At 44.0% G+C, this 17757-nt stretch overlaps 1 protein-coding gene across 1 annotated transcript in view; it reads left to right on the forward strand.

The window, feature by feature from the left end:
• LOC122898012 (cytospin-B-like) overlaps window positions 1-17757 on the forward strand; it is a 334551-nt gene that overhangs the window by 283919 nt on the left and 32875 nt on the right. Inside the window, 3 exon segments of the mRNA XM_044236199.1 lie at window positions 1970-3232; window positions 3235-3286; window positions 3288-3546. Of these exon segments, the coding sequence (XP_044092134.1) occupies window positions 1970-3232; window positions 3235-3286; window positions 3288-3546 (1574 nt within the window).

Consider the following 17757-nt stretch of genomic DNA (forward strand, 5'->3'; position numbering starts at 1 on the left):
TGTTACTAAAACATTTTATTGCTGAGTGATTGCAATCTTCATTTTACAAGAATAATTAAATAAATCTTTTGTTCCCCGAGTGTTTTCTCCATTAAGTAGGATGCAAGTCAGACAGCCAAAAGTACTAAGGGTGTATCATAGTAGTCTTAGCTCTCCAGTAACTTAGTTTGAAAAGTTACTGTAAAAACCATAGTTTTTCTGTATACTAGTATGATAGCTTACCTTCTTTTTTATTTTTAAAGATTTTATTTAATGGGGTGCCTGGGTGGCTCAGTCAGTAAGCGTCTGCCTTCAGCCCAGGTCATGATCCCGGGGTCCTGGGATCAAGCTGCATAGGTCTCCCTGCTCATTGGGGAGCCTGTTTCTTCCTCTCCCATCCCTCTTCTTGTGCTCTCTCTCTGTTAAATAAATAAGTAAAACCTTCTTTTAAAAGGAGAGAGCATTTAAAAGAGAGCAGGAGCAGGGGGAGGGGCAGAGGGAGAAGCAGACTCCCTGCTGAGTGCAGAGCCTGAGAACCTGCAGGGCTGGGTCACAGGACCCTGAGATTATGACCCGAGCCAGAATCAAGTCCGCTGCCCACCCAGCTGAGCCACCCAGGTGCCCCCAGCTTAGCCTTTATCTCAGAGTTTTCAAGGGCACTTGACTGTTAGACGCAGCAGTGAATGGCATTGGCCTTCACATCATCACCTCCCGTTTCAGGATGCTCAGATCCACAGATGCTCCTTAGTCGCGTCCTGACCACAGGCTTAGGGCTCCTGTGCCATGCTGGGCTCTGCTCCATGCTTGTAGACTGTGGCTGCTGCCAGTCTGTGCGGGCATACCCCCGCCACTTCCTCCTTTTTGGAGCCCTGGGAATTGGTGACTCCTTCTAGGGTCCTTTGTTACTGGAGGTCTTCAACCCAACGTGTAGAGTTAGGTAAGTCACAGCAGTCAGCCTCCATTCATCAGGGGTCTTCCAGTTTGTAAAAATAGGTCCAAAATGTTCATTTACACCCTAACCTCTGAGGTGGGTTTCATTTCTGAGGCATATAAGAGATTGATGTCTGGGTTTTCACCCCCAGAATTTATTTTAATATTGTAATGTAGTTTGGACCAATATAGAAAACAGTTTTGTACCTTACATTTCCCCTTAAAGATCTGTATCACTTCCACACTATGTAAATCCCTTTAACATTGAAAACTGTACCACAGAGGCATGCAAGGTGGCCCCTCTCTGTGTACTCTTGTTTCTCTGGATACAAATAAGCTCACCTTTGCCACCAGTAATTAAAGCAGCGTGTCACTGGGTTAGATTAGTCTTAACGTGGTATTATTTGTGTGTTGTGATTTCTCAGTCCAGTTCATGCTCATTCACAAGATGTTGGTGAATTAAAAAAAAATTTAAAAAATTCAAGATGAACTTGCATTTTGTCGGGAAGCTGTTCAGTTGCTAAGGTTACGGTTCAAACGCATTAAGCTGCAAGTTACAGAAAACCCAATTAACGGTGCCATGAATGAAGGGTATTTATTGGTTTGTGTCGTTGGAACAGCCGGCTCTAGGCTAAGCTCCAGGGTTGACAGATTGGGTAACTCCACGGTGCTACTAAGAATTCGGTTTCCTTCTTTGTGTACTCTGCGTTCTTTTCCTCTTGTGGTGACAACAGGTGACAGCCATTCCCAGACTTTATATGACTCAACCCTCTCCTGCTGTTTCACCCAGAAACCCTGCCTTGAACCAGCAACTGTGCTGGCATGTAGTTATGAGAAGGAGCTCAGGCATGGAGTCCAGCTTCCCCCAAAGTATAGGGCTGTGGGAGGAGGCACAGAAACACAGCCAGACCCAAATACTTATCCAGAGCCGGGGTGTGGGGGGCATGAGTAAAGGGCAACAGCTACCCTCTTCAATATCCCACGAGACTTAAAGTCACTTGGGTTTCATGTATAAAAGTATTTGCCTTGCTTCATTGGTTTCTACTCCTTCTGTCCTTAGGGGCCGTGCCAACAACCAAACGGACAGGCATTCCAGCTCCTCGAGAACTTTCAGCAACTGTCTCTAGAGAGAGAACTGTGCCAAGCGGTCCCTCCAACCCCAGGAAGCCGGTGTCCAGTCCAACTTCTTCCAGCACGCCCACCCCTACTAAGCACCTGAGGACCACTTCCACGAGACCCAAGCAAGAGCCTGAAGGCGGGGAGAAAGCTGTGCTCGAGTCCCAGGTTCGGGAACTTCTCGCTGAAGCCAAAGCGAAAGACAGTGAAATTAACAGGCTTCGAAGCGAACTGAAGAAATGAAAGGAAAAAAGGACTCCAGGCACCGAAGGAGCTGAGGCTTCAGATGCCAGCCCAGACAGAACCTCCTCCTTGCTGGGTGACTCAGAACCCCTGATATGCACTCTAGAGGAGAAAAACAAGAGTTTCCAGAAAGAACTTGCAGAGCTCGAGGAGGAGAACCGGGCCTTGAGGGAGAAACTAACTTACCTGGAGCATTCCCCAAATTCAGAGGGGGGCGTGAGTCACACCGGGGACAGCAGCTGCCTGACGTCCCTAACTCAGGAGTCAAGCTTAGGCAGCCCGACGGGGCATCAGTAGTCCAGGGACATCGAGGAGTCCGCGAACAGCAGACATGGAAATGCATTACGGACATGGGGCTCTTTGAGCAGCGACCTTACCAAAGCTTCTCTGTCCCCCGATGCCTCCGATTTTGAGCACATTGCAGCAGACACCCCTTCCCAGCCCCTGTCCTCCACCAACAACCCCTTTAAGGGCTCCAGGTGTTCGACCAGCGGCAGTTCCCCTAACAACGCGAGCGAGCTGTCCCTGGCCTCCCTCACGGAAAAGATCCAGAAGATTGAGGAGAAGCATCACAGCACGGCTGAAGAGCTCCAGGCCACTTTGCAGGAACTGTCCGACCAGCAGCAGATGGTACAGGAGCTGACCGCTGAAAACGAGAAGCTCGTGGATGAGAAGGCGCTCTTAGAAACGTCCTTCCACCAGCACCGGGAGAGAGCTGAGCAGCTTAGTCAGGAAAACGAGAAACTCCTGAACCTCTTGCAGGAGCGGGTGAAGAACGAGGAGCCCGCGGCGCAGGAGGGAAAGATCCTCGAGCTGGAGCAGAAGTGTGCGGAAATCCTGGACCAGGGCCGCTTTGAAAGAGAAAAGCTGCTCAACATCCAGCAGCAGCTGACCTGCAGCTTGCGGAAGGTCGAGGAGGAAAACCAAGGTGCTTTAGACATGATTAAACACCTGAAGGAAGAAAACGAAAACTGAATGGGTGTCTGGACCTGGAGCGGCGGAATAACGGCGCAATGGCTCAGTCTGGAGGAGTGCAGAGCCACACTCGAAGGGCTGCGGATGGAACACGGGTCGCTGAAGGCTCATTTGGAGAACGAGAAGCAGAAGGCTACGGAGACCAGCCCTGTGGGGCACACGGCCGAGGGTCGTGAGGTTCAAGAGATGTCGAGGGTTGCTCGCGCCGAGAAGGAGCAGCTGGAGCTGTCTTGCACCGAGCTCAAGCAAGAGTTAGTGAAGGCCTACAGTGAAGTCAAACATGTTTCAAGCCTGCTGGCCAAGGTAAGGCGGGGTGTACCTCTGTCTCCGTGTTGGCTCACCCTTCTTAGTCCTTCCCCTCCTTGAACTTCAGATTCACAGAGCGCAGAGAATCCGCTGCCCAGCCTGAAGGTCTGTTCCGCACAGATCGGGGGCACAAAAATGAAACACTCCAATTTCTGACTGTGGCCAGTTCCAAGTGTAGCAGGGATAGAGTAAACCAAATGAGTGAGTATGACGCAGGGAAAAAGAGTATCACAGGATAGCTCAGAGTCCAGTGCCATGAAGGAGTGCCTAGAATAATTGGGGACAAAGGAAGGTAGTGCAGGAGGGCTTCTTGGAAGAGGCAGCAAATAAGCTGAGTCTTACTGGCTCAGAATAAGAGAGAGTTAACCCAGGCCTATCAGTTAGCATGCTTTGGGCTGCTGGTAATAGAGAATTAAACTCATCCCTAATTTTCCTGCCAAGTAATAATATAACACTAATTTGGTGGGGCTTGTGGTGTTTTTTCCCCTCCCAGATTTATGTATGTGTGTGTCCTACAAGTTAAAAAAAAAGTTTTAGGGGTACCTGGGTGACTCAGTAGGTTGGGAGTTTTGTTTCAGCTCAGGTCACGGTCTCAGGGTCATGGGACCAAGCCCCACATAAAGCTCCCTGTTCAGCAGAGAGTCTGCTGGGGATCCTCTCTCCTTTTTCTTCCATCCCTCACCCCCTACACCCCCAGCCCTGCTCACTCGCATGTGAGCGCACGCATACACGCTCACACCCACTCTCTTTCTCTCTCTGTCAAATATAAATAAGTGAATCTTCAAAAAAAATTTTAGGCTTATCTTGTCCGTACTCTTTTTTTTAATTCAATATTTTCTGAGCATATTCTCATTATTCTTTTTTTTTTAAAGATTTTATTTATTTATTTGACAGAGAGAAATCACAAGTAGTCGGAGAGGCAGGCAGAGAGAGAGAGAGGGAAGCAGGCTCCCTGCTGAGCAGAGATCCCGATGGGGGACTCGATCCCAGGACCCTGAGATCATGACCTGAGCTGAAGGCAGCGGCTTAACCCACTGAGCCACCCAGGCGCCTTCTCATTATTCTTTGAAACATGATTTTTCGGCCAGACAGTAGTCTCTTCTATAAACATTTCATATGTAATTTACTGGTCACCTGTTTGTTGAACATTTATATTCTTTTCTAATCTTTTGATATTGTAAAGACTTTTTAAAATATCTGATTATTTCCTTAGGAAAAATTCCTAAACACTGGCTTACAGTGTCAGCATATGGCCATTTTAAAGACACTCAATACATTCAGCCAGTTTGCCCCCCAGAAATACCATTCTGATCTGTTCCTACCAGCAGGTCCGTGAGAGTGCTCATTTCCCTAAACCCCTTCCAGGGCTTGGTATCAAGTCACTGGGTCATTCACATCTGAGTTCATTGCCTCTTTTCTCCTCGCCGCCCTTGCTGGGAAAGATCTTCCCCAATTCACAGTGAAATTAAATGATCACGATTTCAGTTTTTAAAATAATCCTTTAAAAATGCAAAATAAAATAAAAATAATCCTTTGACCAGTCTGGAACTTGGTTACATGATGAAGATTGCCAGTAACTCTAATATTCTGCTGGCTCACAGTGGTGCCAGGAAGGTACAGACAGGTGGCTTCCTGTTTCCTGTTCCATCTAGGCTCAGGGGCTGTGATGTTCGGGCTCCCCGGGTGAGAGAGGTTGAAGCCACTTCCCACCTTAGCACAGGGTTGTCACTGTTTTAAGAGACAAGCTGTGCCATGTGCTCACAGGGGATTTTTCTCTATGGCTTCATCTGCCTTCAGATTAGTCTGTTGCAATTTGATCCTGGCATTGGGCCATGTGGCGATCTGAGTGGTAGGTGGTGTTAGGAGTTGATTTGTTTTAATCATTGTTGGTGTTCTAAATTTACAGAATCTTATTGGAAGTATGGAAGCAGTCCCATTAGAAGGTACTAGCCAGCTGCCTAATTGAAGTTTAAATTGGTAATTGTAGCTTAACACTAAGTTTTGGGGTCTGTGGAATCGGTTTCCCACCATCACTGTTGCAAAAAGCTCTATCTCCTGGGTGACCTTCTTAAAGTACCCCCTCCGTCCTTCATCGGTCTCTTTGTATTTTGATTGGCATTACGTTAAATGTACATGTCACCAAGAAATATCATCTAGTATCTCAAGACAGTAGCTTCACTTTTTCTGATCATGAAATTATATATTCATCCCAGAAGGTTTTGAAACCACAGAAACACATGAAGAAGAAAATTAATGTTACCTTGAATGGCACCAATTGGAGAAAAATGCTGCTAGCATTTTGCTATATGTCTTTTCAGATGTTTTCCCACTGAATGCACGTTTGGCAAGCATACAGACTTGTATCAACATAATTAAAATATTAATAATCTTCTTATTCAGAAGGATAGAGCATGTCACTCCACATTCCTTGAATACAAAGACTGGGCTAGATTAGTTTATCAATTCTACTGTTAATCTGTTTGATTAATTTGTTTCTACTTTGATCTTTTTTCATCCTTTCATTCATTATTCATCCTTAGTATTTTGAGTAAAATTCTCTGTTTAAGTCTGTCATTTCTTGGTTGATAATGAAAGCATTTAAAGGTACGGATTTGCCTTTTATTGTAGCTTTAGCTACATGAAGACAACACAATTTACAATTTTCTAGGACAAACTAAGTCTTATTTGAAGAAAAAGAAAAAAGGTTTGTATTCTCTGTGGAGTACCAGGAACAGCATATATGTTTTAAATCAAGCTGTTAATTTTATTATCATATATTATGTATTTTTTATTACTTGCTGACGTTTGTCAGTAGGATGATAGAGGCTCTAACTGGTATTCTGAGGTAAGAGTGTGTGAGGCACCATGTCACACAGAGTGTCTTTTACATATTTTGAGATCCTAGGTCTGTAATTTTGTGCCATCTTTTTTTCTTTTTTCTTTTTTTTTCTTTCTATTTCACTGGTGAATTCCACCAAATTTTTTTTCCAATTTATTTATTTTCAGAAAAACAGTATTCATTATTTTTTCACCACACCCAGTGCTCCATGCAAGTTGTGCCCTCTATAATACCCACCACCTGGTACCCCAACCTCCCACCCCACCCCCCGCCACTTCAAACCCCTCAGACTGTTTTTCAGAGTCCATAGTCTCTCATGGTTCATCTCCCCTTCCAATTTACCCAAAAGCACATACCCTCCCCAATGTCCATAACCCTACCCCCCTTCTCCCAACCCCCCTCCCCCCAGCAACCCACAGTTTGTTTCGTGAGATTAAGAGTCACTTATGGTTTGTCTCCCTCCCTATCCCATCTTGTTTCATGGATTCTTCTCCTACCCACTGAAGCCCCCATGTTGCATCACCACTCCCTCATATCAGGGAGATCATACGATAGTTGTCTTTCTCCGCTTGACTTATTTCGCTAAGCATGATACGCTCTAGTTCCATCCATGTTGTCGCAAATGGCAAGATTTTGTTTCTTTTGATGGCTGCATAGTATTCCATTGTGTATATATACCACATCTTCTTGATCCATTCATCTGTTGATGGACATCTAGGTTCTTTCCATAGTTTGGCTATTGTGGACATTGCTGCTATAAACATTCGGGTGCACGTGCCCCTTTGGATCACTACGTTTGTATCTTTAGGGTAAATTCCCAGTAGTGCAATTGCTGGGTCATAGGGCAGTTCTATTCTCAACATTTTGAGGAACCTCCATGCTGTTTTCCAGAGTGGTTGCACCAGCTTGCATTCCCACCAACAGTGTAGGAGGGTTCCCCTTTCTCCGCATCCTCACCAGCATCTGTCATTTCCTGACTTGTTGATTTTAGCCATTCTGACTGGTGTGAGGTGATATCTCATTGTGGTTTTGATTTGTATTTCCCTGATGCCGAGTGATATGGAGCACTTTTTCATGTGTCTGTTGGCCATCTGGATGTCTTCTTTGCAGAAACGTCTGTTCATGTCCTCTGCCCATTTCTTGATTGGATTATTTGTTCTTTGGGTGTTGAGTTTGTTAAGTTCTTTATAGATTTTGGACACTAGTCCTTTATCTGATATGTCGTTTGCAAATATCTTCTCCCATTCTGTCAGTTGTCTTTTGGTTTTGTTAACTGTTTCCTTTGCTGTGCAAAAGCTTTTGATTTTGATGAAATCCGAAAAGTTCATTTTTGCCCTTGCTTCCCTTGCCTTTGGCGATGTTCCTAGGAAGATGTTGCTGCGGCTGAGATCGAAGAGGTTGCTGCCTGTGTTCTCCTCAAGGATTTTGATGGCTTCCTTTCTCACATTGAGGTCCTTAATCCATTTTGAATCTATTTTTGTGTGTGGTGTAAGGAAATGGTCCAATTTCATTTTTCTGCAGGTGGCTGTCCAATTTTCCCAACACCATTTATTGAAGAGGCTGTCTTTTTTCCATTGGACATTCTTTCCTGCTTTGTTGAAGATTAGTTGACCATAGAGTTGAGGGTCTATTTCTGGGCTCTCTATTCTGTTCCATTGGTCTATGTGTCTGTTTTTGTGCCAGTACCATGCTGTCTTGATGATGACAGCTTTGTAATAAAGCTTGAAGTCCGGAATTGTGATGCCACCAACTTTGGCTTTGTTTTTCAATATCCCTTTGGCTATTCGAGGTCTTTTCTGGTTCCATATAAATTTTAAAATTATTTGTTCCATTTCTTTGAAAAACATGGATGGTACTTTGATAGGAATTGCATTAAATGTGTAGATTGCTTTAGGTAGCATAGACATTTTCACAATATTTATTCTTCCAATCCAGGAGCATGGAACATTTTTCCATTTCTTTGTGTCTTCCTCAATTTCTTTCATGAGTACTTTATAGTTTTTGAGTATAGATTCTTAGCCTCTTTGGTTAGGTTTATTCCTAGGTATCTTATGGTTTGGGGTGCAATTGTAAATGGGATTGACCCCATAATTTCTCTTTCTTCTGTCTTGTTGTTGGTGTAGAGAAATGCAACTGATTTCTGTGCATTGATCTTATATCCTGACACTTTACTGAATTCCTGTATAAGTTCTAGCAGTTTTGGAGTGGAGTCTTTTGGGTTTTCCACATAGAGTATCATATCATCTGCGAAGAGTGATAATTTGACTACTTCTTGGCCGATTTGGATGCCTTTAATTTCCTTTTGTTGTCTGATTGCTGAGGCTAGGACTTCTAGTACTATGTTGAATAGCAGTGGTGATAATGGACATCCCTGCCGTGTTCCTGACCTTAGTGGAAAAGCTTTCAGTTTTTCTCCATTGAGAATGATATTTGCAGTGGGTTTTTCATAGATGGCTTTGATGATATTGAGGTATGTGCCCTCTATCCCTACACTTTGAAGGGTTTTGATCAGGAAGGGATGCTGTACTTTGTCAAATGCTTTTTCAGCATCTGTTGAGAGTATCATATGGTTCTTGTTCTTTCTTTTATTGATGTGTTGTATCACATTGACTGATTTGCGGATGTTGAACCAGCCTTGCAGCCCTGGGATAAATCCCACTTGGTCGTGGTGAATAATCCTTTTAATGTATTGTTGAATCCTATTGGCTAGTATTTTGGTGAGAATTTTCGCATCTGTGTTCATCAAGGATATTGGTCTATAGCTCTCTTTTTTGATGGGATCCTTGTCTGGTTTTGGGATCAAGGTGATGCTGGCCTCATAAAATGAGTTTGGGAGTTTTCCTTCCATTTCTATTTTTTGGAACAGTTTCAGGAGAATAGGAATTAGTTCTTCTTTAAATGTTTGGTAGAATTCCCCCGGGAAGCCATCTGGCCCTGGGCTTTTGTTTGTTTGGAGATTTTTAATGACTGTTTCAATCTCCTTACTGGTTATGGGTCTGTTCAGGCTTTCTATTTCTTCCTGGTTCAATTTTGGTAGTTTATATGTTTCTAGGAATGCATCCATTTCTTCCAGATTGTCAAATTTGTTGGCGTAGAGTTGCTCATAGTATGTTCTTATAATAGTTTGTATTTCTTTGGTGTTAGTTGTTATCTCTCCTCTTTCATTCATGATTTTATTTATTTGGGTCCTTTCTCTTTTCTTTTTGATAAGTCTGGCCAAGGTTTATCAATTTTATTAATTCTTTCAAAGAACCACCTCCTAGTTTCGTTGATTTGTTCTATTGTTTTTTTGGTTTCTATTTCATTGATTTCTGCTCTGATCTTTATGATTTCTCTTCTCCTGCTGGGCTTAGGGTTTCTTTCTTGTTCTTTCTCCAGCTCCTTGAGGTGTAGGGTTAGGTTGTGTACCTGAGACCTTTCTTGTTTCTTGAGAAAAGCTTGTACCGCTATATATTTTCCTCTCAGGACTGCCTTTGTTGTGTCCCACAGATTTTGAACCGTTGTATTTTCATTATCATTTGTTTCCATGATTTTTTTCAATTCTTCTTTAATTTCCCGGTTGACCCATTCATTCTTCAGAAGGATGCTGTTTAGTCTCCATGTATTTGTGTTCTTTCCAAACTTCCTCTTGTGGTTGAGTTCTAGCTTCAGAGCATTGTGGTCTGAAAATATGCAGGGAATGATCCCAATCTTTTGATACCGGTTGAGTCCTGATTTAGGACCGAGGATGTGATCTGTTCTGGAGAATGTTCCATGTGCACTAGAGAAGAATGTGTATTCTGTTGCTTTGGGATGAAATGTTCTGAATATATCTGTGATATCCATCTCATCCAGTGTATCATTTAAGGCCTTTATTTCCCTGTTGATCTTTTGCTTGGATGATCTGTCCATTTCAGTGAGGGGAGTGTTAAAGTCCCCTACTATTATTGTATTATTGTTGATGTGTTTCTTTGATTTTGTTATTAATTGGTTTATATAGTTTGCTGCTCCCACGTTGGGGGCATAGATATTTAAAATTGTTAGATCTTCTTGTTGGAGAGACCCTTTGAGTATGATATAGCGTCCTTCCTCATCTCTTATTATAGTCTTTGGCTTAAAATCTAATTGATCTGATATAAGGATTGCCACTCCTGCTTTTTTCTGATGTCCATTAGCATGGTAAATTCTTTTCCACCCCCTCACTTTAAGTCTGGAGGTGTCTTCGGGTTTAAAATGAGTTTCTTGGAGGCAACATATAGATGGGTTTTGCTTTTTTATCCATTCTGATACCCTGTGTCTTTTGATTGGGGCATTTAGCCCATTAACATTCAGGGTAACTATTGAGAGATATGATTTTAGTGCCATTGTATTGCCTGTAAGGTGACTGTTACTGTATGTTGTCTCTGTTCCTTTCTTATCTACCACTTGTAGGCTCTCTCTTTGCTTAGAGGACCCCTTTCAGTATTTCCTGTAGAGCTGGTTTGGTGTTTGCAAATTCTTTCAGTTTTTGTTTGTCCTGGAAGCTTTTAATCTCTCCTTCTATTTTCAATGATAGCCTAGCTGGATATAGTATTCTTGGCTGCATGTTTTTCTCGTTTAGTGCTCTGAAAATGTCATGCCAGCTCTTTCTGACCTGCCAGGTCTCTGTGGATAAGTCAGCTGCCAATCTAATACTTTTACCATTGTATGTTACAGACTTCTTTTCCCGGGCTGCTTTCAGGATTTTCTCTTTGTCACTAAGGCTTGTTAATTTTACTATTAGGTGACGGGGTGTGGGCCTATTCTTATTGATTTTGAGGGGCGTTCTCTGAACCTCCTGAATTTTGATGCTCGTTCCCTTTGCCATATTGGGGAAATTCTCCCCAATAATTCTCTCCAGTATACCTTCTGCTCCCCTCTCTGTTTCTTCTTCTTCTGGAATCCCAATTATTCTAATGTTGTTTCGTCTTATGGTGTCACTTATCTCTCGAATTTTCCCCTCATGGTCCAGTAGCTGTTTGTCCCTCTTTTGCTCAGCTTCTTTATTCTCTGTCATTTGGTCTTCTATATAGCTAATTCTTTCTTCTGCCTCATTTATCCTAGCAGTGAGAGCCTCCATTTTTGATTGAACTTCATTAATAGCTTTTTTGATTTCAACTTGGTTAGATTTTAGTTCTTTTATTTCTCCAGAAAGGGCTTTCATATCTCTGGAGAGTGTTTCTCTAATATCTTCCATGCCTTTTTCAAGCCCGGCTATAACCTTGAGAATTGTCATTTTGAACTCTAGATCTGACATACTACCAATGTCTGTATTGATTAGGTCCCTAGCCTTCGGTACTGCCTCTTGTTCTTTTTTTTGTTGTGAATTTTTCCGCCTTGTCATTTTGTCCAGCTAAGAGTATATGAAGGAGCAAGTAAAATACTAAAAGGGTGGCAACAGTCCCAGGAAAATATGCTTTAACCAAATCAGAAGAGATCCCAAATCGTGAGGGATCTCCTCTGATTGGGATCTCCTTTGATTGGGATCTCCCAATCTCTTCTGATTGGGATCTCCCAAATCTCTTCTGATTGGGATCTCCCAATCTCTTCTGATTGGGATCTCTTCTGATTTGGGGATAAAAAGAGGTTAAAAAAGAAAGAAAGAATAAAAAGAAAAAAAGAATTAAAAAAAGAGATTGAATTAAAAATTCAATCAAGAATTTAAAAAAGAATTAAGAAAAAAAAAGATTGAAGAGATTAGGATCTCTTCTGATTTGGGGATAAAAAGAGGTTCAAAAAGAAAGAAAGAAAAAAAAGAATTAAAAAAAAGAAAATGAATAAACAAAAGTATAAAAAAGAAATATATATATATTAGATAATCTAGTTAAAAAACGTTAAAAAAGAAAAGGGTAAAAGTTATAAAAAATTTTAGCAGAAGAAGAGAAAAAAAAATGAAAAAGAAAAAAATTAACTTCAAGACTAAAAAATCACAGGCAGAAAGCCATGAGTTCTGTGGGGCAGTTCTGTGGTTTGTTTTCTCCTCCTCTGGAATTCTGCTGCTCTCTCCTTGGTATTGAAACTGCACTCCTTGGTAGGTGAACTTGGTCTTGCCTGGATTTCTTGTTGATCTTCTGGGGGAGGGGCCTGGTGTAGTGATTCTCAAGTGTCTTTGCCCCAGGCGGAATTACACCGCCCTTACCAGGGGCCGGGCTGAGTGATCTGCTCGGCTTTGCTTTCAGGAGCTTTTGTTCCCTGAGCGCTTTCCGTAGAGTTCCGGAGGACGGGAATACAAATGGCGGCGTCCTGGTCTCCGGCCCGGAGGAGCCGAGAGCCCGGGGCCCCGCTCCCCTGTGCGCCCTCAGCGAACAGCTCCTAATAGCTCGCGTCTGCCTAACCTCCGGCCGCGCTCCGAGCTCACCGAGCTTGCGACCGGTTCAAGGCAACTCCGAGCTGCGAGCTTACTGTCGGCTCTGTCTCTGCAGCCGGCTTCCCCGTTCCAATATCCGCAAGCTCTGCAACACTCAGACACCCCCGATCCTTCTGTGACCCCGCGCGACCTGAGGTCATGCCGACCCCGTGTGGGCTTCGCCCCGGTTTAGCCTCCGGAGCGATGTCCCTCAGCGGAACAGACTTTTAAAAGTCCTGATTTTGTGCTCCGTTGCTCCGCCGCTTGCCGGGAGCCGGCCCCTCCCCCCGGGGTCTATCTTCCAGTCGCTTTGGATTCACTTCTCCGCCAGTCCTACCTTTCAGAAAGTGGTTGTTTTTCTGTTTCTAGAATTGCTGTTCTTCTTCTGTTCGATCTGCCGATGGATTTGCAGGTGTTTACAATCTTTAGATAAGCTCTCTAGCTGATCTCCTGCTAGCTGAGGTAGTCTCAGCCTGCTACTTCTCCGCCATCTTGACTCCTCCCCCCGCCATCTTTTTTTCTTAAGATTTTATTTATTTATTTGACAGGGAGTGATAGAGAGCACAAGTAGACCAAGCAGTAGGCAGAGGCAGAAGGAGAAGCACACTCCCTGCCGAACAGGGAGCCTGATGTGGGGCTCAATCCCAGGATCCTGGGACCATGACCTGAGCCTGAGGCAGATACTAAATGACTGAGCCAACCAGGCGCCCCCCCCCTTTATAAAAGATTTTATTTCTTTATCTAAGAGTGAGAGCATGAGCCAGGGTGATACAGAAGGAGAAGGAGAAGCAGGCTCCCCAAGACCCTGAGATCATGACCCAAGCTGAAGGCAGATGCTTAACTGATTGAGTTACCCAGGGGCCCCTAATTTTGTGCTGTCTTATATGTGCAGATCTGATCAGTAGAGTTGGAACCTGTGTTAATCTTCCTGTCCTTTTCTTTTACCTTCAGAAAGATAAAAACCCAGACTTCCTAGGCTGACTGGAAGCTTACTTACTGTAGAAGCCCCAAAGCAGAATATTGACGAATGCACCAGCAGCCATGAATTCAAGCTTATAAGGTATAAGGTATAAGGGACTCATGCCCCAGAGAAGCAGGAGCACGTTCAGCACAAAACCATCATGAAGGACAGGAAGGTTGTGGATTGGCAGGTGGAAATCTTGGGTCATCCTGACTTAGCTAATGGTTCAGTCTGTGACCTTGGGCAGGCCCCTGTCTGCTGTACCATGCTGAACAGAGAGATCTTGGTCTTGTTTAAAGGGAGCACCCTCAACATTCTATCAAGGATGCCTGTTGTAGGCATTTTGTTGTGTACCTTTTATTGAGTGATACAAGTATTTTGCTTGCTTTTTTTTTAAAGGTTAGAGATTGAATTTTTCTACATCTACTGTAGATCTGAGACCTCAGCTATGATCTTAGAGTAGTTTTTATGTGATCATGATGCTTTTCTGCTTGAACTTGTTCATGAGATAAATTACAGTAACAGATTTTCTAAGGTAGTCTAGTGTTAAATCATCTTTGCATTCCCGGGGTAAATTCTAATCCTTCGGTTCTCAGTGGCCTCACCAGACATTTTCACATAAAGCTCTCATGTTTAACTGCCGTAAGCCGATGTCAGGGTAAGTGTCCCACTCATCACCAAGCAGTTTTCTTGGTGATGAACAGCTTCTACCTGAACTCTGCATTCATCCGCTTTAATTCTCAGCAGAAGGTGAATATTATGAGAAAATGAGATTACCTGTTTCTAGAGAGGAAAAGCAATACCAAACCATCCTATGATCTGATAGTGGTAGTAAGTCCATGTAAGTTTCCAGTTTGGCTAAGTTACGTAAGTGATTCAGATGCTGTGAGAAGAGCCTCTGAAAAGCCTTAAAAGATTTTTTTTTTTAAAAGATTTATTCATTTATTTATTTATTTATTTACTTGATAGAGATCACAAGTAGGCAGAGAGGCAGGCAGAGAGAGAGGGGGAAGCAGGCTCCCCGCTGAGCAGGGAGCCCAATGCAGGGCTCTATCCCAGGATCCCGAGATCATGACCTGAGCTGAAGGCAGAGGCTTAAACCCACAGAACCACCCAGGCGCCCCGATTAAAATGTACTTTTTGGGGGGTGGGGTGTACAGGGTGGATCTGTTCCTCACACGGTAAATGGAAAATTGGTAGGACATCTACAATCATTGTGATGATTTCAAAGTTTTTTATTATTCTACTTTCTTTGTCTTCTGCTCTTATCTCCATTCTTTTCAGCTTCTCTGATACCCAACAGGAACATTCTGCTGGCTGCTTACTGTGTGATTATAAACCATGCCTCTGTATGACTTTGAGGAGGGGTTTCCTTTCCACAGAGTCTGGGTGGCTCAGCATCCTATAAGCCACGCACATGGCTGCCCCGGCCCGAGGCAAGCAGAGTGTCATAGCATGGGATTCCTACACTTGATCTTAGCCAAAAGGCTGAGAAGTGATACAGCTTGGGGTCCCTGGTTTTCTGGACAATAATGCAGTCCAGGTGTCTGTTTTTCTGACGTTGAGATTTTCAGTTGTTCAGGATCTTGATTTCAAGTTAGAATATTTTTATAAGGCTTGAAACCCAGAAGTTCTAAAAGAAAATACTGACCGCACCCCCACCCCACCCTGCCCCCAAGGTCAAAAGCTTATAGGTGGTGTCCTTAGAGATTTAGTTCTTTTTTTTTTAAGGTTTTACTTATTTGACACAGATACAGAGTACAAGTAGGCAGAACAGCAGGCAGAGGGAGAGGGAGAAGCAGGTTCCCCGCTGAGCAGGGAGCCTGATGTGGGGCTGGATCCTAGGACCCCGACATCATGACCTGAGCCAAAAGCAGCTGCTTAACTGACTGAGCCACCCAAGTGCACCGAGATTTAGTTCTTACTATAGAAACTCAGGTGTCTCTTCCAGAGGAAAAACGAGATTATGAAGTAACACTTGGTGTGAACGGTCGGGGAAAACTAGGGGTACAGTAATCCCTGTGTGACCAGTATTGGTCACCAGCCCTAACTCATTAGGGGGGGGCCATTGGCCACAAGTGGCAAAACCAGAATTTGAGAGAAAGATGTGGCAAGGACATGCCCTCAGCTCTGTGTGGTCATTGTCCCCACGGCAGATCAGCTGGTATCACCGTATCATCATCTTGGAGGATGTCACAAGTATTGGAAAATCTGTAGAGGTGGAGATCAGGAGAATGTACGGACCCCTTCCCCCTCGTGCGTCACACACTGGGTACTCTTGGGAGAGTTGGTTAAGGTTGAACTACTCAGGTAAAGACATGGACATTGCGGTGGTCCTCAGCTCAGTTTCCCCATTCTCTCTATTGCCTTTGGCTGACAATAGTTATCAGTTCTCTGGGCAGACCAGAGTCCGGTGACTTCGTTCTGGGAAGAAGGCAGTAAGAAACTTGTGTGGGGACGCCTGGGTGACGCCTGGGTGACTCCGTGGGTTAAGTGTCTGACTTGGTTTCGGCTCAGGTCATGATCTAAGGCTCTAAGTGGGGGCATGGAACCTGCTTAAGATTCTCTCCCTCGCCCTCTGCCCCTCCCCTCCCACCCGTGATCGATCGATCTCTCTCTCTCTCTCAAAAAAAAAAAAAAAAAAAAAAAAAAGATGGGGCGGCTGGGTGGCTCAGTGGGTTAAAGCCTCTACCTTCGGCTCAGGTCATGATCCCAGGGTCCTGGGATCGAGCCTCGCATTGGGCTCTCTGCTCCGAGGAGAGCCTGCTTCCTCCTCTTTCTCTCTCTGCCTGCCTCTCTGCCTGCTTGTGATCTCTGTCAAATAAATAAAATCTTGAAAAAGAAAAAAGGAAAAAGAAAAGGAAAAGAATTTGTGTGACAGAGCCTGCTTTCCAGCTCTCCCGAGGAAGTCGAGAGGAGACACTTATCCAGACAGCTTGGGGAAAGGTCTGCAAGCTCTGCAGGGGAAGCCTTCAAAGTGAGCTGTTGCTCAGGGATTGGGCCTCAGGCCCCAGTCTGGTAGCGCAGAGCTTGAAGCCTGCTGTGCACCAGGAGCTGGAGCTTGGGAAGTGTCCTCTGTAGAGCCAGAATGCCCTTTCATCCTTTAGTAGGTCAGACAGGACAGTCATGTGGCCCAGGATACAGAGCAGTCACATGTTGTGATGACTGGCGGCTCCCTCTGCTCCCCAACCTCCCCCCGCTCTACTACCACTAGGTCTCTGTTCTTGCAACCTTTTGCAGGGGGGTGGGAGCTGAACCTGAGGGTTTGGCCAGGAGACATCCCATGTTTGAGTAAGAGTGGTCTTGCCAGTAGACCCTGACCCACAGGATCTGTGCTCCTGCTCCGTGTGGTCCCCCCTTTTCTGGATTTCCTGGGCTGACTCCCCCTTCCCTTCTGAGGGGCCCATTTGTCCCTTTAGACATAATAATATCTTCCCTGACTTAGGCCTGAACACCATTCTTCCCTTCAGCTGACCTTAGGACTCCTCTGCAAAGCCCCAGCCTTTGTCTCTCCTGGGTGTGAGCACTCCTCTGAAAAGTCTAGAAAGTTCCCAAAGTGAAATATAGATTTTTACCCTCTTCTCTGAGTATTTTATAGCCATTTTTCTTTTTCCATAACAAAAGTGTAAACTAAATTAGCATGTTCTCCTCTCCCTTGGCAGAGCAGCACTGCAAAAAAAAAAAAAAAAAAAAAAAAAAAAAGAAAGAAAGAAAGAAAGAAAAAAAATAGTTCAGGTTTTGGCCAGCATGAATGAAACATGGCTCTCTGTCAGCAGTAGTATATACTCAGAACAGGGCCAGGAATTAATAAGCAAAAGGAGTTTTGGAGGAACCAAATTAGTACAAACAACAAATTCTTACAGACTCAACAATTCTTACTCCTGGTGAAACCACTCAAACAGTCAGTGCAGGTTTATTCACTTTCGTATTAGACGCAACCGACCCTTGACCAGCCCGGGTCCTTTTATATGTGGGGTTTTTTCCAGCGAATACAGTACTGTAAATGAATTTTCTCTTCCTTAAGATTTTCTAAATAACATTTTCTTTGATTTCCTTTATTGTAAG

Source organism: Neovison vison, unplaced genomic scaffold (assembly GCF_020171115.1).
Source record: "Neovison vison isolate M4711 unplaced genomic scaffold, ASM_NN_V1 Scaffold_088, whole genome shotgun sequence".
In the NCBI taxonomy this organism is placed as follows: domain Eukaryota; kingdom Metazoa; phylum Chordata; class Mammalia; order Carnivora; family Mustelidae; genus Neogale; species Neogale vison.